The sequence below is a fragment of the Triturus cristatus genome, chromosome 6, assembly GCF_964204655.1.
Source record: "Triturus cristatus chromosome 6, aTriCri1.1, whole genome shotgun sequence".
NCBI lineage: Eukaryota > Metazoa > Chordata > Amphibia > Caudata > Salamandridae > Triturus > Triturus cristatus.
Window position 1 is genome coordinate 1,778,980,756 of NC_140589.1, and position 25,677 is coordinate 1,779,006,432.

Here is a 25,677-nt window from a genome sequence, read left to right on the forward strand (position 1 = left end):
AACTTTACCAAAGATAAGTAACTTTTTCTTTTTGGGTCTGAGTAGAAAGCTTTCGAGAGAAGACTAGGGCATCTTACAAAGCAGTGTGTCACAGACTGCAATGCTAAGTTTTACATATTTTCTCTCCTCATATATTGTTCTTTTTGCTGTTGTCCACCGTGTCTATAGGGAGGTGGCCTGGAAGCATTAACAGAAAGATACCCTCCCCAGCATGCAGCACCATCAGTGATGATGGAGCAGAAACCTGGCATGTACCCTCAGTCTTATCCCTCAATTTCCCCCAGTGCCAGTTTTCACAGTGTTTTCCCTACTATGGTTCGCCAGAAGCCTTCTTTTGGACCCATGCCTGTGCAGGTACCACAGCCGCCTCGAGGGGCCTACCCAACCAATGTAGGCATGCAGCCACGGCAAACCTTAAACAGGCCACAAGGGGTTCCAAACCAACTCCGAATACAGCTACAGCAGAGGCTACAAGGTCAACAGCAGGTGAGCCCTGAACCTGAATGTGTCTTGTTGTGTTATGTTTCTCTCTAGCTTTTAGGAACCATACACCATTCTGTTGGAGGTAAATAGACAAGTACATCATTTTCATGATGAATAATAGGGTTATCCATGCTTTCAGCAAAACACAAACTTCAAAAGAGTTAAATACTTTTCATGTGGTGCCTTAACATGATTTGTAAAGCGCGAAACATAGTCCAGCTGGGCCTATTGATTCATAGAAACTCACAAAAGTAACTATAAACACTGATGTATTTTGTACTGCTGTATCATAAACAGTTAAATACCCAGACATACCCACTCTTTCAAATGTTATCTTTTCTATTCCTATCTTAGAGGCACCTTTATCATAAGAACAGCAGTTCAGTAACCATTTTGTTGGTGGCATGTTTGTTTCATGAATCTTAAGTAAACTGAAGCAGTGAATATATAATGGTGATCACATGACCTTTTATGCATAGTCAACGTTGCCAGATCCCTGTATTGCTACAGTATTGCTAAGTTCACAAAATCAATATCACTTGTCATACTGAAATGCACTGCTAAAATGCAATGTCTTGGGGAAGGCCGCTTGGAATTCCAGAGAGCCCACTCCGGGTTAGAGTGAAACTTCAGTGTAATGTTTACAGAAGGTGAAAGGTAGAAAATATTGAAAACACCAAAAATGTTTGTAATATAAGCAAGAAAACTACTTGCAGTGTATTCCTACATTATTGTGTAAATGCTTTACCTTCACCCAGTTGACTTAGATTGGTATCAAAATTGTTTCACCTGGTCTTAGTGGGATCCAGGCAGAGCTGACAGACGTTGTGAAAGAGTTATTCACACTTGACAACAATTATGTCATTAATAATCTTCTCTCCATGGTCTTATCTTTGTTATTGTCTGAGTATCGTTGTTGTCCATCGTGGGGTAACCTTTCAAGAAGACTGGTAGTTTGACATGTATACTTCTGATGTACTGACCGACTTGCATACTAAGCACAGTGTAGCGAGAGATCTGTGTAAAGCAGTGAAAGGTCTGTATGCCTCCCATGCTTTGTTGCTGTGACAGTGCTGTGCCAAAACGAAAGGCTTGCAGCCAAGCTTCACTGGGAAAGAGATTGTGACTAGCACGAAGACGAAGAACTACTGAATATCGTCTTTATTCCACCTTATCCCAAAGTAGAACTCTGTAGTGGAGTGGAGAGGAGACTATAACATCAGGCCTATAACAAAATGTGAAAATCTGGATAAAGACAGCGCAAACAATTGGAGCTTTTTCTCCTATTTTGGATTGTAAAGCATTACTTTCCTCTTGATAACACAGTACGGTCAAGCATTTCTGTTGCAGTTTCCTACATCTTTCTAGAGATGCACGTATTTCATACATTCAAATCAAGATCAACTAAGAATCGGTTATATACAGGAAAACTTGCAATGATCATATTGTGTTCAAAATTGAAAATATCTGTTTTCCCAGCTGTGTGCTCCAGCTGCCAGAGCTACTGTATCTTCCAGCTCCATCATTGAGTCTTTGTATTACAGTTCACATGATAGTATGGTATGGAGACTATGGTTTAACTTTTTCTTTCTCTTCACTTTCAGCTCTTTCAGCAGAACCGGCAGGCAATCCTTAACCAGTATGGTGCAGGTGGCCCAGTCAGCATAAGCATGAGGCCTGGCATGCAACAGCAGATGTCACCTCAGGTAACACCACACTGTTTTGTGTACAAAAATCAAGACCTCACTTACTTTCTGTCATTGTTTGTGGTACTGTACAATGTTTGTGCTAAACCAAGAGACAATGAGATAAAAAATGTTGTAACAGAATCTTCTCAGCATCCATTCAGTCTTACACCTATGTCTCTCTGCATCCAGAACACTTGTACCCATGTAGACAAGTTTACACAACCTCTGACCACCCTTCCTCCTATATTTGTGTTTGCCTTGAGAAATGTAACAAAATATCCCCGAAGCACTGGTGCATGTGTGACCCTTTTTTTTTTTTTGTGTGACGTGAGTGGGATTGGAATGTTTGAGAATAAATATAAAAATGTTGGCAGTACGACCATTTTAATCAAAGGTATCCTACCCGTAAGTGACAGAGGCAGTCTCGCCCATATCTTCACCTTCTCCTCCAGCCAAACAACCGCTCGTCCATAGTTCAAATTCCAAATCTCCTGAGGGTGACGGCAAAACCAAATTCCCAGGTATTTAACCGCCTCCGACCGCAGGGGGTACTCAGAGGGGACCACTCGGGGTGCTGTCCGTCAAAGGAAATATCACCGACTTTGACCAGTTGACGGAGATCCCTGCCAACCCCTCAAATCGTATAAATTTGCGCAGCACTGGGTCTAGGTTTTCCTCCGGGTTCAGGAGGTAGAGCATCACATCGTCCGCATATAGCGATATTAACAAGCTTCTGGAACTGAATCCTATACCCCGCGCTGTGTGATGCTGCCTAACACGAGCAGCTAGTGGCTCCATAGCTATTGCGAATAGCAACGGGGAGAGGGGGCACCCCTGTCGCGTACCACGCAAGATAGGAAATGGCTTGGAAATCATTCCATTTACCCTGACCCGGGCACTCGGCATAGTGTATAACAGCAGGATTTTTTTAATAAGAAGCAGGCTAAATCCTATTCGACCCAGTATAGTAAATAAGTATGGCCATTCAAGAGTGTCAAAGGCTTTAGTGGCGTCAAGAAATACTACTGCTGCGTGTACTTCTGGGTGCAAATAATGCAAGGTGGAGAAGATCGCGCGTAGATTGTGCGACGTTGAACGCCCCGGAATAAACCCCGATTGATCAGGAAGTGCTATTAGGGTTAGCATAGGCTGTACTCTATTAGCTATTAGCTTGGCCAATATTTTCACATCAACGTTTATTAGTGAAAGAGGTCTATACGAGTCCATTTCGGTCGCTGGCTTGTCAGGCTTCAACAATGTAATTATCAATGCTTCACGCATTGTAGCAGGTAACCTTCCCACCTCTAGAGCCTCCTCATAGACCGCCAGCAGTTTGGGAGCTAGTTCCTCAGCATACGTCTTGTAGAAGGTTGTGGTCAGACCATCTGGGCCAGGGGCTTTATCCAGTGGCAGACTCTTGATTACTTGGGCAACATCCCCTGCATCTATCGGAAGGTCCATATATTCCCTATGGGAGTTATTAAACCAAACCAGCGCAATGGAATCCAGAAAATCCTCCATCCCTTCCGGGCATTTGTCTTGAGTGGCCGTATAGAGGCCGGAATAGAAATCCGAAAAGGCATTTAGAGTTTCACTTTGGCCTCTGACCGTTTCGCCCGACTTAATATGTAGTTCATGAATGTACGTCTCTGATCTGGGCGGTCGTATCATAGTAGCCAGCGTGCGGCCCGGCCTATCTCCCTCCCCATACCGTCTAGTCTCCGCATATTTGCCCAAAAATTTCACCTCCCGGTGCGCTTCTTCGGCATAATCCAATAGCTTCGCTTTCAACAAGCCAGCAGTGTCTGAGTTGCCTGTCTCACAGAATTGATTTTGAAGAGCTTTTATGCTAGCTTCTAGTGTTGTGAGTGTACCCCGTATAGCCTTTAGCACTCCCGCTTAGCGGGCTATGCATTGGCCCCTAATGACCACTTTAAACGCCTCCCAAAGGGAGGATTCAGTAGTCACCGACCCAGTATTCAACGCAAAATAGTCAATAATATCATTCCTGATCTCCTCTTTAAAAACCTCATCCAAGAGGGCGTGGGGTGGGAGACGCCACGAAAAGGCGCGTCGAGGCAAATCCGAGATCGACAAATGTAACAGGCTAGGGGCATGATCTGACAAGGAACGGGGCATATGCCCTACGTCCCTAGTCCACATGGCAACATCCCGGGATACCAACCAATAGTCCAAATGGGACCACGCATTTTGGTGCTCCGAGATACAAGTACCCTCCCTCACCTCAGCATGCCTGCTTCGCCATATATCAACCAATCCCCCATCTGATATAATTGTTTTCAGGGCCGTGCCGGCCATTGGATGTAAGGCTCTACCAGCCCCGCGCCTGTCAGCCGTGTCGTCAAGGACAGCATTGAAGTCGCCCCCCCCCCAAATTATGGTATCGCAGCCAGTCGCCCTAGTCATTGCCCAGATCTTTGAGAGTCCTCTTTCGGGCCGTATATAGCCACGAGGACCACAGATATTCCACACAAAATCCCCTGAGCCAAAACAAACCGTCCCTCAGGGTCCCTCTGTATCAACCCTTCCTTCCAATCCAATCCTCGTCTAATCAACACAGCCACTCCCCTAGCATAATTGGAGTATATGGCAGAGTAAACATGACCCTATCTATTATGTCTAAGACGTGGAGATGGGGCGGTGTTCAAATGTGTTTCCTGCAGGAGGCATATATCAATCTTGTGAAGAGTTAAGTAAGCATGCACCAGTCTGGACTTTCTACCATCATTCAGTCCCCGAACATTCCAGGTTAAACAGTTTAGGACATTAGCGGAGCTGCGTGTGTCACCTGCATTTAACATCTACCTAGTGATAGAACCAACAAAGCCCACATGACACAAATTTGACATCATCCACATATCTATCAAATCTTATACTGGCTAGGACCAACAAAACACATTCCCCTCACCACCCACTCCAACCCTCCAATCAGGTTGTAGATTACCCACCCCTACATAGAACATACACAGCAAGAAAAAGAGGGAACCTTCCCGCGGGGGCGTAACTGTGCTGGCGACTACCCCATATAAAACAGGGTGGCCAGTAAATCTGCAGAGGGCTAAACCCGCCCAAGACCACATTAATAAGACAAAAATTAGTCACAACGTGGTGGTAACACATGAGGGAACACCATGCCATAGCTAGTGGACAGTCTATACAGTATCCCCAGTCAATCATTGTCACTTAGCTGGCCGCCGGCTGCCTCCGCACCTTCAGCATGCTTCTTGGGTTTTCTGCCTCCTACATGCTTGGAAAATTTTAACGCTGATTTGGCATCCGCGAAGAAATGAGTGGTGCCATCAAAAGACACCTTGAGTTTAGCCAGGTATAACAAAGAGTATGGGATCTGTGCCTGCAGAAGCATTCGCTTAGCCGGGAGGAACTCTCTTCTCGCCATCTGCACCGCCGGGGTGAAATCCGGATAAAACGAAATGTTGTTGCCCTTGTGCGTGATGGTACCCTTCTCTCTTGCTAACCGCAGGATTAGATCCCTGTCCTGGTAGCACAGAATTCTGGCAATAATAGGCCTGGGTGGCACTCCCACCGGTGGTTTATGGCCCAGCGATCTGTGAGCTCTCTCCACCGCAAAGACTTTTGAAAGGTGCGGGTCAAAGAGCTCATGTAATAGTTCCGTGACGTAGGTTTCCATTCTGGATATGGCAGTCGTCTCCGGAATTCCCGTTACGCGGATGTTGTTGCGTCGCGATCTTGCCTCCAGATCGTCATTTTTAGCTCGTATGACTCCCAGGAGTTTATCCATATGTAATAATTTTTCCTTGGTTTCCACCTGGAATTCATGGAACTCTGTTGAGCGATTGTCCAGTGCGTCTAGGCGTGTCTCGTGCGTGGCCACCTGCGATTTGACAGAATCCAACTGCGACGTGAGGGTATCCAATTTAGTGTCAATGTTATAGAGGCTATATCTCATCTCCAGCATAAGGGTCCCCAAATCTTCCCCCCTGTCCTCTGCATTGGATTCGCGTTGACTTCCGGCAAGGGTCCCGGGTTCTGATTCAGTATGTCGCGTGGCACGTTTGTGGTCGAAAGTCAGTTTTGGTTGCTTGGCGTCCTGTTTCCCCATTGCGGTGACTATGTCGGTCGTGACACACAAATTGCAGGAGGGCCTCTAGCTTGCCACCTCCCAATAGGCACAGGGGGCGAAACACGATCCAGCCACCTCCGCTACACGGTTATACCTTCTCTCCTCTGCCTCCACGTGCGTGGCTGCAGTCTACCACCAGCGCTCCGCGAGGTATATAGAATAGGGCTCTCAGGCGGAATGCCAACCGCCGCAGCTACGCCTTCAGCGCACAGCTGCGTACCAGAGGGAGGGGCGCAGCTCCAACAGCCAGGGTATGTAGGGCGAGCTTCCACAACTTCCCCCCCCCCACATCCAGGGGGAGTCAGGGGGCATAGGGGACTATCCAGGCCCCAGCAGTCCCAGGCGCCCCCCAGCTCCACACAAGGAACTTCAGATCCTCACCCCTCGGAATTGTGTCATGCAACCCTTTCACTGAAGCCGGAGTAGCCTGTAGTACCTCCACCACCTCCACACAAGAGGACGATCTCCTCCACTCCCACCACGGGCGCCGATCAACCGGGGCTCCACACTGCGGCAGTCCTAGCCCGGCTCAGGAATCGACTACAACCCCTCATGCAGCGGCACCGACAGACCGGAGCCGGCGATCGACACTCGGCTTCCGCGCCACATATGGAGGACACAGCGTGTCTCCGAGTCCGGGTCACAGCAGCGTCCACCCCGTAGAGGCTGGTTACGGCGGCCTTCTCCGCACAGGCTCCACCCCAGGTCCGCGATCCGGGTCTCCGCAGCTGAGCCTTACCAACGCGCCTGTCTATTCACAGCCTCCCGCCTGGCTCGGCCACAGCGGCGGCGGAAGCCCCTCCTCCTCGACCTGAGGCCCTGTACAACGCGGCATCCACGGACTCAAGTTGGGCCGCCTGCCCCAGCACTCCGAGGCAGTCCGCGGCCTTCTCCCGGCACCGGGGTGATCCGGAGTACAGCGCGGCTCCCGGGTCTGTAGCTCTACAGATTTTCGCCTGCTAGCACACCACGTCCTCCGACATCCTAGCCTCGGGTCTGGGCGAGTCTGAGCCACTCCAGAGTGCAGGATAACTGTAGGATATTATTCCGGCCGGCGGAGCACACTTAGAAAGCGGCCATTCCGCTGCTCAGCAGGCCACGTTTGTGCATGTGTGACCCTTAACACAGGCATCAGTTATGAGGCCCTACTTGTTTGACTTCCCATTCAGTCTTTTTACTCTGCACTAAAGGACTGGACACTCGGTGTGGTGTGCTTCGGTTTTGGCTCGCAGTTTTTTCTTTCTAATTGTTCCTGGAGATTTATTCTGTTCACCAGCGTTCCCTTAAAAAGGTAGACTTTTGCATATGTCTATAATCGGCAATTCAGCACAGATTGGAGTCTACAGTTCTCCAATCTGGCGATCTAAGGACAGAGAAAATCACAATAAGGAGAGACAATGGAATAGCCTTCTCTAACTCCCCCTCCAAAGCTTATTACTCACTACAAAGAAAAGGACTACGAAACTAAAAAAAAATGGGGCTTTTGGACTTCAATGTGAATGTTTTCCAAAAGAATGCTAATGCATATTCCCACTTCGGACTACTCTAATTGTCCAGTGTAGAGCAGGAAAAGAAAGGGGGGCGGAGGAAAGAAATCTAGTTTCTTACACACTTTGCAGTGTCATGCTTCATCATTGGGCCGCATCTTACGCCCAGGTGCAGACCAACAAACTGGGCGGAGCGCAAAATAATTCTTTTTGAATATTTGGTGGTGAGGAAAGAAAGTATAAACACAAACAAAAGAATAGGGAAAGAATTATTCCCTCAAGAAGGGATCATAGAGTGCAAAACACAAATAATAATGTTAAAACTATCTGAGGAGAACCGAAGGTTACCTTATTTCTTGGTCGCCCTCGATAGGGTTAAAGTTAATAGGATACGCCAGGGAAATCAGTGGCCCTATATCCTGTTTGCAGGAGCCAACATGTTTCAGCCTTTTTAAAGTGCCTCCACGGGTCATAGCGGCCTTCGTGAGGGTATTGATCCCTTAAGAATATTGTGGTCTTAACCCACACTCGGGTCTCGAATTACTTAATCACGGCATAATCTCCATTTCGCCATCTACGCTGTTGCATAGAGGAACCAATTACAGAGTTTATATACTTATTGCTAAATCAGGGACCGTCGTTGGACCATGGTCTGTTCGTCACACTTACTCCAAGACCAACGGGAGTCCTCTTCCCAGTCCGAGTCCCAGCGGGAAGGGAGCCCGATAAAGGCTCCCTCTTATTGAATGATTATGGTGCATGTGGCACAGAGGTGGGTATTTCAAGTTGGTGCAGTCAACCATGGTTTTGTGGTTTCACAAATCACTAGGCCTCATCACAAATGTGGCTAAACTGTTCATATCAGACACCAAAGGAGTGCATAATTTTTATTGCTGCAGTTGTTCAGTTCTAAAGGGACACATTGCTAGTCAGTGGTCTATGTGTCATTGCCTCTTAATGACCCCTTCAAACTTTCAACATTGATCTCAACCTCCGCCATATTGATAAGCCTAAGTCATCCTTTCTGTGTTGTCAGTTTTTCACAGGTTGGCACAGATCACACCAGAGCAGAGAATGGAAAGCACCCCATATCTATAGCAGAGCGCTTCTACTCAGAAGCCTTAAAAGAAGAATGTACTCTATAAACAGTTTACAGACTATAAATTTAGATTTGAATATACTCCTCCACTTCTTGCACCTCCAGGCATAAAAATCAATCAAAGGGCCTTACGGAGGATGCTGATTATAAATACGCTGAAGTGCATGGGAGCTGGGAAAGGTCTACAACCTCCAAAGCTAATACAGTTCTTGTAGAAAATAGCAACCACTTCCATATACGACAAACACAACTTGGCTTCATAGAGATCTAAACCTCATGCTTCGCATTGGTCCTCCTGCCTTTCAGTTATATATGGCCACCTTCTTTGACAAGGAGATGGACTCGTGTATGTTTTGGCTCTCATTTCCTGTGAGATTACATAAAATTAATTGGATTGGTGCTCAAATCAGGGTACTCCCATGGTAGTAGTCCCATTCGCTGCATCGAAAAGGGAGGTGCCTGTATCTTCTGAGGCATTCAAGCATGATTGGGATTAAGGCTTGACGGGGTTCTGCCGGTGTTCAATTATATTAAAACAACTTTCACATAAACACCTTGGAACTGAATGCAATATTCCTCCTATCTTAGGTTTTTCTTCCTTGGCTGTCAAAGTAGGGTGTTCATGCACATCACCAATGCTAGAACCATGCTCCGTGTGCCTTGATAATCATCAGATAAGTTCACTCCCTACCCATCCCTGATTTCCTCAGATTGGATATATGCGAGCGAGCAGGTGAACATGTTCTTGTCAGAGGTGGGAGCTCTGTAACAGCATCAGTGGTCTTTAATCTAATAGTATGTTCCATCTAAGCCTCGTGTTCCACATCCACTAGTTTGTTACTTACTTTATGCAAATGAATTTGCTGACCCTCATGGCAAATAGGGGTAGGTTGTCTGCTATCTCAAGAGGAGGTATTGAGTAATGCACAACAGCTCACACATTCTTACCTTAGTAGCATAGTATGTTGAGCACTGAGCTATCCTCATCTTAAACATTTAAAAGAAAATATTTTCCTCCAGCCACCTTGCCAATTTCAGTGAATGTGTTTATGATAAAGGTGCAAAATTGCCAGATCTTGACACTGGACTAACGGTAGGCATCAGTCCTCTTCGATTATATCTTTTAGGGGGCAGGTGTGGCACTGCAATTTAGGTCACGTTGGTCCTATTTAGCAGCAGCTGGTGCCTTCAGGAAATCAAATATAAGCTCTTTCCTCCTAAAAACAACCTAATGGTGCATCATTTGGTAGGATTCTCCACTTGTGCTCCACAGTGGGGAGACCTATCTAGTTTTGGATTTAAATGCCTTCATCCCCATTCGTACCTGGGTTTGAGGGACATGAAACTTATATCTGAAAGATCGTATAACTTGTTGTTCTAATGACTCTGGGCGAATGAGCTGTGGGGTTTATTTTGGCTGGGGATCTCTATGCTGTTTTTCCAAGGGTGTGGTTGCATTGATATTGTGCCCTTCATTGCTGAAGAAAAGCTTTCTGATTTCCACATCAGTACCGTACCTATAAATATTGTATGTTGCATATTCAATTGCTACTTGGAGTGCACAAGATGGTCTCACTGCTGCCATAATTTTAAGAAACTATCTTCTGAGCCATGATTGTGTTGTGTATTGTTTTGTGTGTTTCAACAATATGTAGTGTTGCTGATGTAATGTACGCCCCAAAAACGTTTTTATGACCAGTCACCTGGTCTCCCTTGATTTAAGTGTTCTGCAAACACTGTATTGGCACAGTCTCAATACCTTGCTCCTGATTTGTGCATCCATTACCCAAGTAAATATTTTGTTTGATCGTGTTTGTACTCAATGTATTCTTTTTATTTTGCTGGAAAATCCCTCCATGAAGGGGAGCTTGAGGGTGCATGAGTAAATACAACGTCTCTCGTGTATTTGAAATCTTTCAGCCTATTGCCAGTCTTTCTTCGTTTTTCATGTTTATTATCCAATCACCTTCTGCACTCTCTGGCTTTGTTGTGTTTTTGTATCTCAGGAGTGGTAGATAATTAAGGGGGATTTGAGAAGCCATGGGCGAATCAGGCTGAACAGCTTTGAGTACAGGGTTTACCAATGTTCATAAATTGCACTCTTTTAGGGTTGTGTCTGAGAGCTTAAAACAGATATCTTCATGTTGCTTAGAATTACTTAGAAAGTATTTTTCTTATATGTTAGGAATATACTTATATTGTAGTGACAGCAAAGTGCAAGTGCAGTATACCTTTCGAGAATGTTGTTGGTAAAACCAGACAACCCTATGTTGTCAAAAAGGAAGAAATAAGCTGCCCCGTTGATTAGAGAGACAGGCATGACAAACTTAAATGAAATTTATTTTCATATTTGTCTCTTTGATGCAGTGAAATAGTGTTCTCTTTCATAGTATTATTTGCAGAGTCTTGACCCCAAAGTTCTCTTTCAGGTTAGCATATCCAAATCCTGGCTCAAAGCAAAGGGAAATAGTTACCATCTAATTGCCATACGGTGACACCATTGAACCAATGAGTATCAAGTGGTTCTTCTAGCAATTAAAGGTTTGTGACCCCAGTTTTTGCATTTGTCAAATAAAGCAGTGGCTTTTATTTGAGGCAGGTGAATCTTTGAGACTGCCATGCAGTGCTGGAGAAGGATATCTATTTTTTGGAACACACTTATAGGTTAAAGAATTTGTGTTTCTTTTTAGTCTTCCTTTCCTAGCTCAATCAAAATACAAATGGTCTTTCCCTTCAATGATATTTATGTTCATTGTGTTTGGTGTCTGGTAGAAGAATATCATGATTGTTGCTCTTTCTGTCAGTAGTTTAGTTACAAAGTTATTTCTTTAAGACTTGCTCCAAACTACATCTAAGATGTACCTTCACACCAGCATTGGGTCAGTTATTACTTGCTGCAGATGTGCCTTCTGGAAAAACATCTGTCCTGAACTATAGAACATTTTGCCTTGGGGAGTTTAATTCATTATTTTATGACTAGGAATGATGCTGACCATGCCTAACTTCTAATAGAGACCACGAGGAAAGCTGAGAGAAATCTCGGGTGTTTCATTAGATTATTTTCTTAATCCTATAGGGCTTGTAACAGTAAACCTAGACTGGGGACTTCTCTTTGTCGGCATCAAATTAATATCCATTTATTAAAATTGAGTCCTCTCCTCCCACTGTTAATTCAACCAGTATCTCCCTGTGATCTTAAAGACCACCAAGGTGTTCGTCCTGTCTGCTGTGCTACTAAATGTTTCCTATTTCTGCTTTTCAAAGCCCCTGCTGATTAACGTTAAGGTGTTCCCAATCACCCAAACGATCTTTCATGCTACGGCTGAATTGCAGCAGGTCTGGGTTAGTGGGGGTTCTGCTAATATCTCTGTGAAGTATCCTATCCATCAGAGGAGACCTCTCTTTACCTTACAGAGATTGGTGCTCCCTCGACTTCGCTGTTGGGAAGCCGAAGAGCCTCACTGGACGGACTCCCGATCGGAGCCCTGTCTAACTGGATCTCAGTTAATAGTGGAGGTAAGTTTCTTACTAGATTTATGATGGTTGAAGTTAATTCATCCTCTGCTTTTGAAACTGAGGTCAAAAGTAGATCCAAATGATTACTGAAGGGTTGGTTATTGGACGTGTAGAAACATGTTTACTTTATTGACTACATTATGTAACATCTTCAAATGAAGTTAATTCTTCTCCGTGGGTTGGGAGGAACCAGGTATCAAGGTAGCCGATGGTTTCCTTTTTTTTTTTTTTTGCAGTTGGCCAGATAATTGGCATTGAAACACTCATAATTCTGCCAGCAGGTACCATACAAAACGATCTCATCCTATTTTATGGTTTTGAAGTGGTAGGGTTTGTTTTAAAAAAAATGGAATTAAAATCTGTAATATAAATTATAGTCTCCCTGTGAGTCTGAGTTTGTCTCTCAACTCTGTATTGGTCTGTTGTCCCAGGCTCATTCCGCATTAATGCAGCCATTTACTCGCATCAGCAAATGCCTTAACCAATTGCATTTTGTACTGTATAATGTATTTTTTCTTTCATACATACTGGTAGTAGTCTGCCTTGCCATTGCCATACCTAAGGCATTAGAGAAGATGTCTCAATCCTCAGAACCTTCTCCGGTTTCTAATGTTCCTTATCCTTCTGCAGACTGGGCTGTGAATTGTGCTGTCAACATCTAATGCCCATAAACCACTTGAATCATATTCAGCAATTTATAGAAGTAAATTTTATCAGCAAGGTGTCGATCTTTTTAGAGCTCTTCCGGAACAATAGATGTATTTGTGATGTGGCAGAATTGCTTAATGTAGACCAAGAAGCCATCTTTAGCACTGAAACTTGGTAGAAGCACCTAGTTCATTTTCCAGGTTCTTTCTTTCATCAAGATTTGGTGTATTTTCTGTTCCCTTTCTTGTACCAGAGAGTACTAGGATAGACTTTCATATACTAGATTTATCAGACCTGGTTAATGTAGTTTCTCTTTTATGAACATTAATACATTTTATTTTTCGTTCAAAGACAATTTATTATTATTTATTGTAATGGAAAAAGAGAATCCTAGCGACTAGAAAGAGAACATTCTGCGCTAGTCATGATTTAAGAGTTAATTTAGAAGGAGGGATGTTGATAAATCATCCGTGGAATACATCTGTTCCCTCTATGTGCCGCTCGTTCATTAAACTTAAGTTGTAGAAGAATTTGAAGAGAAAAAAGGAGTTGCAATCTTATATCATGGTCCAGCATTATACGTGTTTCTTAACTTGGCCTTAATGTTTTACGCACAGATCGAAATATTATCAGTTTATCTTTCCACAGCAAAGCTTTCATTTAGATCATTTTTGATTAACAAGCAGTTACAGCCAGATTTCGAATACATCCCTTGTAGTGGTTATGAAAAGAATGGTGAGCTTTTGAGTATTTATGGGCTTGTGGCTTTGTAACCCATCATTAGTGCTCCCGCTGTGATGTCAATTCTGACAGACATTTAGCCCGGCTTTTGAGCTCTTCTAATGCTGTTAGTGTGGACATCAAGAGTGGATTGATCTGTTGCTTAGGAGACTTCATGATTTGGTGGTTATGTGTTAAAGATCTGTTGCCAATGTGCTAGGGCTGTCTGCCTATTTTTCCATCTGTATGCTGGCGGCAGAGCAGTCTACCCATAACCCGACGAGTATTCAGAGTCAGAGCCTTTCGGCAAGTAGCGGGGATGTTGTAGGTTTCAATAAAGATAAACACCTGATGAATATTCATTTTTTTGCTTGCACCATATTGGATAATCTACTACACTTGGCACTGCCCTTTCTTCTCAGATAGTGCAGCCCTGGTATTTGTATTTATTCTTAACAAGATTTGATACACTTTCTCTTCTAAGGAGTTGGTCATGAAACTAATGCTAATGATTACTCTACTTGCATTATCTCAGTTTTGCATCATGCATTTCATTTTTATTTTTCACTGAACGGTCTTTGTTTACACATTGAATCGGTTTCTGTTACATCAGATTGGTCGCACACTGCTACACCTACCAGTCGTGTTCCCCCAATGAAAATGGTCCCTGAAGGTCAGCGTCGGCGGATACACCTATGCTCAAGAGTGCGTGCAAGTATGCGCGGCTAGTGCCATCCCTGGACACGTGTTTCGAGGTAGTTGCCTCTCGTCAGCAGGGAGTAGGAAAAAGAGAGTGGGGTTGCTGTGTAAGCTGCTAAGAGAGGTACTAGACCTGATAACGATTTTAGCAGCTTACACAGCAACCCCACACATTTTCCTACTCCCTGCTGACGAGAGGCAACTACCTCGAAACACGTGTCCAGGGATGGCACACGCCACGCATACTTGCATTCACACTCGAGCATAGGTGTATCCGCCGACGCTGACCTTCAGGGACCATTTTCATTGGGGGAACACGCCTGGTAGGTGTAGCAGTGTGCGACCAATCTGGTTTAACTTTATATTCAGGCTCCCTTGAGCCGGTGGAGTCGACGGACTCATGGTTACGCACCTGCGCGCTAGGAGAGGTACTAGACCTGATAACGATTTTAGCAGCTTACACAGCAACCCCACACATTTTCCTACTCCCTGCTGACGAGAGGCAACTACCTCGATACACGTGTCCAGGGATGGCACACGCCACGCATACTTGCATTCACACTCGAGCATAGGTGTATCCGCCGACGCTGACCTTCAGGGACCATTTTCATTGGGGGAACACGCCTGGTAGGTGTAGCAGTGTGCGACCAATCTGGTTTAACTTTATATTCAGGCTCCCTTGAGCCGGTGGAGTCGACGGACTCATGGTTACGCACCTGCGCGCTAGGAGAGGTACTAGACCTGATAACGTTTTTAGCAGCTTACACAGCAACCCCACACATTTTCCTACTCCCTGCTGACGAGAGGCAACTACCTCGTAACACGTGTCCAGGGATGGCACACGCCACGCATACTTGCATTCACACTCGAGCATAGGTGTATCCGCCGACGCTGACCTTCAGGGACCATTTTCATTGGGGGAACACGCCTGGTAGGTGTAGCAGTGTGCGACCAATCTGGTTTAATTGAATCGGTTTCTGACCCTTTGGGAATGTAGATAAGATCCTCTTGTTTCCCCCGGTACATTAAGACTTAAGAAGATCTGCTCCAGTGACACTTTTTTGATATATTGATATTGTATCCTAAAGTACCAAGTGGCTGAATTCACAACATGAATCTAATGTTATTGTGCCTCAACACATGAAATTAGATGGATCTTCAAGATCGGAATGATGACAAAGACCACTGGTCTAAATTTCCACTGGTCCAAATTTCCACATCCAAGTTTGAAGGTAGCACTGCAGCGGAAGTAGTGGTTTGGCTTGCTGTCTGGATAATCAAACTGTTTTGTGCTTCTGAATGTTGTGGCCTCCTGTGCTAAACCTTTCTATCCTTAAAAATTGTTTATTTTATTAAAGCAGGCCAGTCCATTACATACACATCTTTAGCTGACATGGCACATTGAAGGTTCTGAAAGCGATTAGTGCGAGTTGCTTGTTTTGCTGATGATAGTATGACACAGCGTGCCATTTATGTAGAAGATGTACCCAGTTTCCTCGAAGATCATTCTTGAGTGAAAGCACATTTTGCACTCCATATCAGGCAGGACTGAGAGATCTTGGAATCGTGTGCTTTAAAGTGCAGCTGACAAAGCACACTTGTCAGTTGGGGGAATAATGCAGTTTGTAGACTCACAGGCTCTAACCAGATCTAAGCCTGCATTGGTAAACCCTTCTCAACTGTGCATATAATGCACACTAAGGCTCAGAGTAACTGCGTTGCATCATTGTTACATGTGAGTCAGAACTGTTGATGAAAAAGATTACCTATAAACCCAAAATTCACCACCAGTCTCTATTGAAAAAGAGAAGGTTGTTTGCAGCAGGACATTTAACATTTTTTGCAGACTCGCTAAGAAAGCTTTTGATGCCTTGCAGGCAGAGTTGTATTCTGTACTTAGCCTTTTTCCATCTCCTTTTCTATTGGATGACTGTGCTGTCAATTTGCATTCTTGTGCTTGTGATTAGTTGTTTCTTTTTCTCTTCTGTTTTTATCCCTCCCCTGGAGCATTGCTCTTTCACCCTGTTTGTGATTGTTTTTGCTGTGTTGTATCATTACAAAGCTGAAGCGAGGTACCACTTTGTGGAATCAATGTTGTTTCTGCTGTGTGTACATTTCTTGTATTATTGTATTGCATTGTGTTCGACCACACCCCTTACTCCCTCATCATCTTAGCATTTCCCCAGTCTTTTCAGAACACTCGCTGTTTCTGATGGATTCTTTTAACCATATATTTGCACTTTTAGAATAGCCCTGAAGGCTCTAGACTCGATCTGGAGACTTTTCAAGCAATTCTCCTGCATTCTGGTAGATGAAGTGATGCGGCCACGCACTGACTCCATAATGCCTCTGAAGTGACTGACCTGAGTTACATACAAGTGCCACTTCTGCATGCTGACATCAGTTCTTTTCTTACAGCACCTTCCAACATGGATTTGGCACTCTGCTCCCACATTTTTCAGTCTTCCGACAGCAACAGAAAACTCTTCACACTATGCTAGGGAATGATGTCTCCACCAAAAATGACAGTATTCCAGCTGTGCTGTGACTGCAGAACGCCTATGTTGGTCACAGACATGCAGGAGGTGTGCCATTGGTGCATGCGCTTTAGCCACAACTCAAAGTTGTGTGACCAATGCTCTCTCATGCACCCGAGGTTTATTTGAGCCCAGGCAACAAAGCTGTAATTTGCCAAACATAAGAAGCCATCTCAGCCTTCACACAGGTCCTGCTCCACCTGGTTCCAGTCACTAGGCTGTACCTGTAACGCCTTCACTTTCTGCTCAAAATCTTCTTGAAAGTCAACGTCTGGATGCAAGCACAAAAAAGTGAAGCTACACTCGACCTCATCCTGCCACTCAGTTTTTAAAGAGAAGGCGCAAGGGTGTGAAGATTTGAGTCACACCAATTTGAGGTCACTTCTTTCGGAACAGATTCCTCAGCTGGTCTCATGACACCCAACCTTCCATGGCTGTCATCAATCATGCAACACACCAAGACCTTCAAGTAGGCCATGCTCCAAATCTTTAGTGTGCTTCCAGCTCCCTCTGGCATGCCTGTGTGTCTAACAAAACCACACGAGGCTCCAGTCAGGTAACCATCGGGGAGCCTTCCCATGACACCATCTGTCCCCTCGGTGACCTGTGTAATCAGATCCATATTTATGATGGTACAGACTTTGACTCCATCCCTGGGATTTTTGCCAGGTCCTATCATCAATACTGAATTCACCAGTGCCGATCAACAGGCAGCCAGGTGCCAACACCCATGTTGGCTGACAAATCGACTTTGTTTCAAGCGCAACTGATGGCGTGCTACTAAATTACAAAACAGAATCAATTGTTATGCCTGACTCTTAACCCGGTGTGCCTGCCACAATGTGACTATCAGCACAGAACAGAGAGCACTCCAGGATACTGATGATGATAAGAGGATGCATTAATGGCTACCGGGGTTGAAACGATGTACTTTTTGTGCACAGCAGTGATCAATGCACACCTTCAGAGAGAGTTTTCATATTTTCGTTTCGCTACGGCTGGCTGCTGAACATGACCGCCTGACATTGCTGGGGTTCACTATAAACAAGCCAGAGTCCCATTTGCTTCCCTCACAGAGGCTTGCATTCTTTGGGGGTAGTTCTGGATACAGTGGCATTCAAGGTCCTCCTCCCCCCACCGCCTCCCCCCCTTTCCCACAGCAAGTCCGGGACATTCGGGCTATGACCCCAATATTTTGGGCTGGATCCCAGTAAGGATGGCTGTGAGGCTTCTCGCCCTCTTAGTCTTGTGCATATTCCTTGCCAGCTATACCAGATGCCAGATGTGTCCTTGAAATGGCACCTGACATCCTAGTGAGCCCAACCTCAAGGCTGTCTTTCTAAACTAATCATTGGATAACTTGAGGGAGATGGCCAAAGATCTCCAGTGATGTCTGATATGTCACAGTTCTTCCTGCAGAAGGCCACTCTCCTGTCCCCAGCCAGAGTTGATAGTGGGTTAAGGGGCTCATATGGGTGGTGAGCAGACAAGAGGCCTCTGACAGAGGGCCAGCATCATATAAGCCTACTGGAGCTACGGGCCATCCATATGACTTTCCTGCCATCTTTCAAGGGTACAAAATAAATATACAGAACAGTAATAGATGGAATGCATTAACTAGTCTCAGCCACTGGTAATCTCTCTGGCCGCATCCCAATCCATTGTTATTTTGCACACCATGCCACGTCAGTTTGGACCCAGCTATATGCAAATCAGTCTTTACCCTGCTCCAATACAAACAGTCCAACCTAAACTACCAATCCAGGTCCTACCTGAACGAGAAAACAAGCAACCCAGAACCGGTTTTGCCCTATTATCTTTTAAGGGGAGGCTGATGGAAGTTCTACAAACAACTCTGCAGCAATGTGATACTGCAACAAGTAAGGTGAATTGGAGTCCTGGGGCCTGGGCCAAGAGGCTTTGTGTCTCTGTGGATGGCTGGAGCAGCAGAGCATATATAACAGGTCACCAACCACCCTCTCTGAGTGCCTGAGGAGATGTCAAGAAGATCACTAGTAACATCTGCGTATAGAGGTGAGGCAGGTAGTATTTGATCAATTAGGAGACCCCTGGCTAGATCTATTTAACACCATTGAGAATGTGCATTGCCAGCATTTTTGCACTATGACGTTTGTTATAAGAGGACTCGTTAGAAGAACGGGACTGGAACTGCTGTATGCCTTTCCACCACTACCTCGCCTGAGCTCTGAAGGAGATCGAGAATCATCACCGTTTGATAACCAGAACACCTAAGCATTAGCCCTCTAATCAGTTCATAACCTGGTGTGTTACCCAGGATACTGACCTCTAACAAACAAAGCTGTTGAACGCTCTTTTGTTTGTTCTGTCAGTAGCCCAGCAGCGCCCTGCAGTGGGCACTTAAAAATGTTGTTTGTTGGCCCTTTCTATATTTGCCTGACCAACTTGTCAGTGTTTAAATCACCAGTTGTGATGAAGTTCATTAAAGATTTAACACACATGCTCCATCCAAAACTGTTTGTGATGCCCCATGTGAACCATAACATGGGCTTGACACTCCTCGTCTACACTTTTTTTAGCCTATGACTAGTTGCTTGCTGCGCCTCTTGACTCTGAAAACTCTTCATCGCTGCGATTATATCAGCTCATCAGGTGTGTGAATTGAAGGGACTTTCAGTGCAACCATCATTCACCACGTTCTTCCTTGACAAATTAGTGCGGAGGACTTGGGCGATCTTTTTCCTCAGGTTCTTACTCCCTTTGAAGTCAGTCACTTCAACAACATTCTTTGCTCCCCCTCACTTCCTTGAAAGAGTAGGAGTGGCTGTATTGGATGATCCCCAAAGGACTCTGAGTTTTTACATTGATCGTGCCAAATGCCCATCAAGTGGACAGTCAGCCATTTGTGGTATTTTCTGGAGCAAAGAAATGTAGGCTGTGCAGAAGAAGACTTTGTTGAGGTAGATAGTCCCTCTGTATTAAGCCCATTCCACAATAGCCAAGGCCACTGTGTCTGTGTCAAGGGCATCTGTTCCCGGTGTCTGCCAGGTTGCATCATGGGTGTCTGTGCATATGTTCACAAAGCACCACCAGTTCTGGGGGGGGAAGGACAGTTCACCTTCTCAGTATCTCAAGACTTTTTGGTTCAAGTCCACTCCACAGGGTACTGCTTTGGTTGGTATCTTGTGGTGAGATGTATCCATCAGAAGAACAAGTTACTTACCTTCGGTAATGGTCTTACTGAATACTCTATCTAACCTTAGATTCCTCATTGACTTCCTACCTCCTCGTTCTGTGTAATGGCCTCTATTTAACATATAAAAAAGTGTCACGTTGGAAACCAACACAATGTCGCTAGCAGTTGTTTTACCCTCTGCATCTGAGGGCGCAGAAAGGGAAAAGACAAGAAACTAACGTCAGCACGCAGGGGTGGCACTTATATGTGGCTCCGCTCTGCCATTTTCAGGTGCTGTGGACTCAGTATGAAACCAACGCCGCCAACTCGTGCGTGGCAGCATTGCTGGAAAATTCTTTGGCTCATGTCTGATCCCTGTGGGATATTCAAAAGTTATGGATTCTGCAATTAGATAAGAGTATCCACCAGAAAGAGTATTACCGAATTACTGACTCGGGAATGTGTAATGTGGTCTTCTGTAGTGAAGGAAATGGTTTACAGAGTCCTCTCAGCAGTTGACTCATCAAGACACTGCAAATGTACGTTTTCTGCCCTGTGATCTTGGGCCCTCCCACACCCTTTCTTGTTATTTCTGCTTTTCGATTCTCGCTGTCTTTTCCACCCATTTTACTTTAACCATTCCCCATGTCCTAGGTGACCCCATGCTTAGCTTGTGTACTATCCTGCTAGCATTCCTAGGAGGTAATGTGGCGTAGTGGCTAGAGCTGCTTTTTTTGGAAATGGGGTTCCAGGTTCTAATCCTGACCTCATCTCAATATTCTGTGATTGTAGGCAGATTACTTGATATTCCCTTGCCTAAATAAATGTGTAACATGATCTGCTGCTCATTTAAAGCGCTTTGCCTTCATGCCAGATTTTCGAAATTCAAAAGGCTAGTAAATTTTAATAGAAGCGAGTGCTACAAGTGCTTGTACTGCAGGTCTCCTGGGAAGGGTTAAAGGCAGCCTCTTGTTCCTTGGACATCTCCTTCACTGGGCTCACGCAGGGGAACATTTTGTGAATGGAAACACATGGTTCTCAGGGTGGGGCTATGATCCTAAACATTTTATCAGGTTGTCTGCTATCTGGTATTTTTTCCCGTGCCCGGCGCCCGCCATGTCGCTCTGAGCCGCGTTAAGTCAAATGCTTGTGCGCAGACCTTCCCAAGGTTATGACTCTGAGTTTGGCCCCACATTGGACTTGGGACAGTTGGTACATAATTTTCTCAACAGCTTCTGTCACAATAACTGTCAGCTCACCTGAGATTCAGACACTTGATTAATTATATTTTGCCCTTAGGTGCTTCTGAAAGATTAATACCCTGATAATTGCCATGGACTACATGTAGTAAGTGTGTGACGTGACTGTCACGCGGTTATTCTTAGCATGTATTCATGCGCATTGGTTTTTACTCACAGTTGTAGATGTTCAAGTGCTTCACGTACCCTGCGAGCGGTGAGCACAGATTCCGACAGCAGTTGTTTCACTCACTGTTGGGATCACAGCTGGCCGATGCAGAGCATGTGAATCACTCAAACATATGCAACTTCGAGTAACAACAAATGTGTGTCTTTATATGTGCTAAGAATAACCAAGTGACAGTCACATCACGCTCTTACTACACTACAAGCAGTGGTTAATTTGTAAAATAAAAAGTGCCAGGGCTCTCTTCAGGAGCCAGCGCGAACAGGAGAAATGTGCTGGTGCAAACTGCCTCCTGACTAGAGCCCTGGCACTTTTTATCCTTGGGAGGACTTGGCCTAATGGCTAAAACTGCCGATTTCTGAGCTGGGAAACCGGGTTTGAGTCTCGGTGTGGCTCACCATACTGTGATTTTGTGGAAAATCACGTGCCTTCCAAATGAGTGTGTCCTTAACTGGTTCTATAAGCACCGGTGCTGAGGATTAGCTGCCGGTACTGAGCACCTGAAAGCACCTGCTCAAATTAAGCACTGACTACAAGGGTCTGTGGGGGCAGTGTACCTCTAAAACCTTACACCGCAAAACATTACACATTAGTGGATCGCTCAGTGGCGTAGCAAGTGGGGGGCGGAGCATAGCAAGTTGGTGAGTTTTGGGGGTGGCAGCCGCCCCCCTGCTCCTATATACGCAGGCACTGCCAGCGCCCCCTCCCATCCCTCGTGGCCCCCCTTACTAATCCCTTCCACCCCCTCGACCCCAGGGGCGGCAAAGGCAGTGTGTCGCGAGACAAGATACAAATTAACAAATCTAAAATACAGTTAAGAAAGATGTTACTCAATAAGCGTGTTCTAGAGCGGAATTAGAAAAAAATATATATACAAAGTGCAGGTGCATAAAGTCATAGCCATGTGGCTTTCAGCAATGGGACAATACAGAAAAGAGTAAGTAAAACCAAAAGTAGTCTTAGTCCCAATGAGCAGCAAAATCAGTAAGAAATCGGACGGTATCCCCAGTAGCATAGGAGAAGTCATCTGGCTCACCCCCAAATTCGAGGGTTTATATAGGAAATCTCTCATTGAACAGAATGGAAAGTGCAGATTCATCAGGGTATGAGCAAAAGTAACATCTTTCCAACAAATCAGAACTGTGAACTAGTAAGCATCTTACAGTCTTACCACATGTGATTTGAGTGTAGATTAGTGTGATGTCCTCTTCCTGCTGAAAGAAGATCTGAGCCGTGATTTAGGTTGAGAACATTTTAATAAAATGGAGAACTTCCAGCTACAGCAGAACAGTGTGAATCCAGCCCAGCAGCTGTCTTCACAGTTTCTCTTTAACCATAAACATTCTATAAGGAACATAGAATCTTTACATGAAGCAGGGGCTATTTCAGAACATCCCATTTAATAAGAAACATAATAATACCACAATTACTATTCTGCACATTGTTAATAACGCACAACTAATATTAAATGCACAAAAACCTCTTCAGGTCAGTGGTTTCTAATGGGGCTGGATAGTTCTTTTCCCTCTATCATTGTTTATAAATGTATTGCTGTGACAATGAGATTGCTGTGGGCGTCGTGCACGATGAAAGTTGGCTGCTTGTGTGGGAAAGAACCTTAATTCTTGTGCTTTCCTTGTGTAGCCAGACAAAACCAGTTGGCATTGCCAGTGCTTATTGATGGTCATGAATCAATGGAATACTTTTCTTTTTGTACTTTTGGAGCATTAGCTCTTTACATGTTGAGACGAATCTGAGTTATTTGTATGAAAAGGCTTTAAAACAGTCATCAGTTATGTGACTGCTAGTAACTTATTGTCCTTTGATTACTTAGCACTTGCTGGTTCAAAGGATTCACAAATCTAACACTTGTATTTTCCTTTTTTTCCATAGCCGCCTCTGAATGCACAGATGTTGGCACAGCGCCAGCGAGAAATTTACAGTCAGCAACACAGACAGAAACAACTTATGCATCAAAGAGCCATTTTAATGCGGCAACAAAGCTTTGGCAACACCCTCCCTACCTCTGGTGGGCTATCTATGACGATGGGGGCTACCCGCTTGCCTCAGGGTACACCCCAACAGTTTCCCTACCCTCCTAGCTATGGTACGAATACAGGAAATCCCCCTGCCTCGACAAGCCCATTCTCACCACTGTCTCCAAACTCCGAGGTGGCACTGGCCAATCGCAGCGGCATAGTGAACAGAGGGATGATGGGAAGCGTTGGAGGACAATTTGGTGCTGGGATGAATCCTCAGATTCAACAAAATGTCTTCCAATTTTCAGGACCAGGTATGTGGCTCGGAGAAGGTCCCTCATGGAAACAGGAGAGTGCATGCTAGCGTAGAAAAACAATGACTTTAGAACTGTAGTGTCACTTATTTTGTTAATTGTATTTCCAATTCTTGGAGCCGTCAGTAAATTGTGTGTATCTTTCGAATTCTTTCACCTGCTCATCCATTGGAAAGGGTTACTTGTGTTCAGAGGCATTAGCTAATCATACCGCATGACCTACACACTTTGCCAGGCTGATGAATGACGTTTTTTGGAGATGGCCCTTTCTCCGAATAACACATTTTGTCCATTGTTTGCCACTGAAGAATGTTTAATACTTACAATAAAGTTACAAGAATGTTAATTGGTTTTTTATATAGTGCTTCCTACTGCATTTTTACTTTTAAAACTCGTTAAATTGAATCACCCAAATTGATAGTTTACCTACCATGGAAAGAAATAATTTTCCTTCCAGCATTCCAACTCATGACACTCACGTCAATGTAGATGTCAGCAACGAGTATTTAACTCACCGCGCTACATTGTCAACACAGACACACTGGTCAGAATGCAGGCAGGGCACTCTCTGATCATAAGAAGGGGGCCCCTGGCTAGAATAAGGTAGAGAATAACAGGGGAAGCAAGCCAAAAAATCTCAACAGAAAAATTCTCTACCTATCTCATTTCAGTTAAGCAAATAGTCAATGATATTATAACACCAAAAGGCAGTGCATAAATGCAAAATATAGATATATATGAAAGTGAACCACAAAGATGATTAGAAATATATCAAAATATTTTTATTAAATAAATATAATAGCTAGGGGATCATGTGATGATAAATCATAATATCAATTGCAAATCCCACCACACACTCAGACAAATCTCAAACAAACCATCTGAAATATACACATTCTCACAAATCAGTCCAAATAAATCATTCATATACCGCAAACATAATAAGAATCAAGCTGACATGAAAATATGATATAATCACGAATGAGGTTAGGATATACAATCGAAAGGTGCCTCATATGTCGAATAGCAGATACAATCAGGTATGTACATCAATAACAGATAATTCATGAAATGGACATCAAAAGTTGATCCAAGGTGATGTATTTGAACATGAAGTAAATGTGATAATCTTATGACTCATGACATTCCAATGACTGGAATCCAGCGCCAACGCGCGTTTCGGTGTTTGCCCGACATTGGGCATCACCTTCCTCAGGGCATGAGAGTCAAGGGAACAGAAAAACAGTGGGATGTGCCTGCAACAAAACTAGATTTAAGCAAAAGGATACCAATAAAAAAGTTGATGTTAACGTATAGTTGAGACTATAACAACGTAGGATAATCTTACATATGCTGTTTCTAGGGCTTCACAAAGCACTGAAAAACTCAATAAATCAAATAAATAAGAGGGGGGAACCTGTGCACAGGGACACACAAAGTACAATAACAAAAGGGCTGAATAATGTGAAATATAATACAAAAAACACATAATTCTAACATAATCAAATGGGAAACGTAAATCAAATAATCCATTTAACATTCATATAATGAATAATACAGTATTCAGACTCCAGAAAACAAGGTATGTTTGCATCAATCAAACAACAGTCAAGGAATGTATGAGGCCATAGTGGGAAAATGACAGTCTGGAAGTCAAGATAACAAACAAAGATGCAAAAAAGAGTACAAATAAAGTAGGGAGCAAAAGTAGATGTCGATTTTTAAGAAAATACCTGTATTAAAAAGGTACGTCCCCAGTACGAGGTAAATGGATGTGGTGGCTGTTGGCAACGGAATGGAGGCCA

At 44.3% G+C, this 25,677-nt stretch overlaps 1 protein-coding gene across 6 annotated transcripts in view; it reads left to right on the forward strand.

Annotated features, from left to right (window-relative positions):
* NCOA1 (nuclear receptor coactivator 1) overlaps window positions 1-25,677 on the forward strand; it is a 1,112,411-nt gene that overhangs the window by 1,047,146 nt on the left and 39,588 nt on the right. For 5 of the 6 annotated variants that reach the window (XM_085613077.1, XM_085613079.1, XM_085613078.1 and 2 more), the window contains 4 exons: window positions 169-486; window positions 2,088-2,189; window positions 12,295-12,396; window positions 23,473-23,872. In XM_085613077.1, the coding sequence (XP_085469203.1) occupies window positions 169-486; window positions 2,088-2,189; window positions 12,295-12,396; window positions 23,473-23,872 (922 nt within the window). The remainder of the gene's footprint in view (window positions 1-168; window positions 487-2,087; window positions 2,190-12,294; window positions 12,397-23,472; window positions 23,873-25,677) is intronic. The other variant, XM_085613081.1, reaches the window with a different exon arrangement.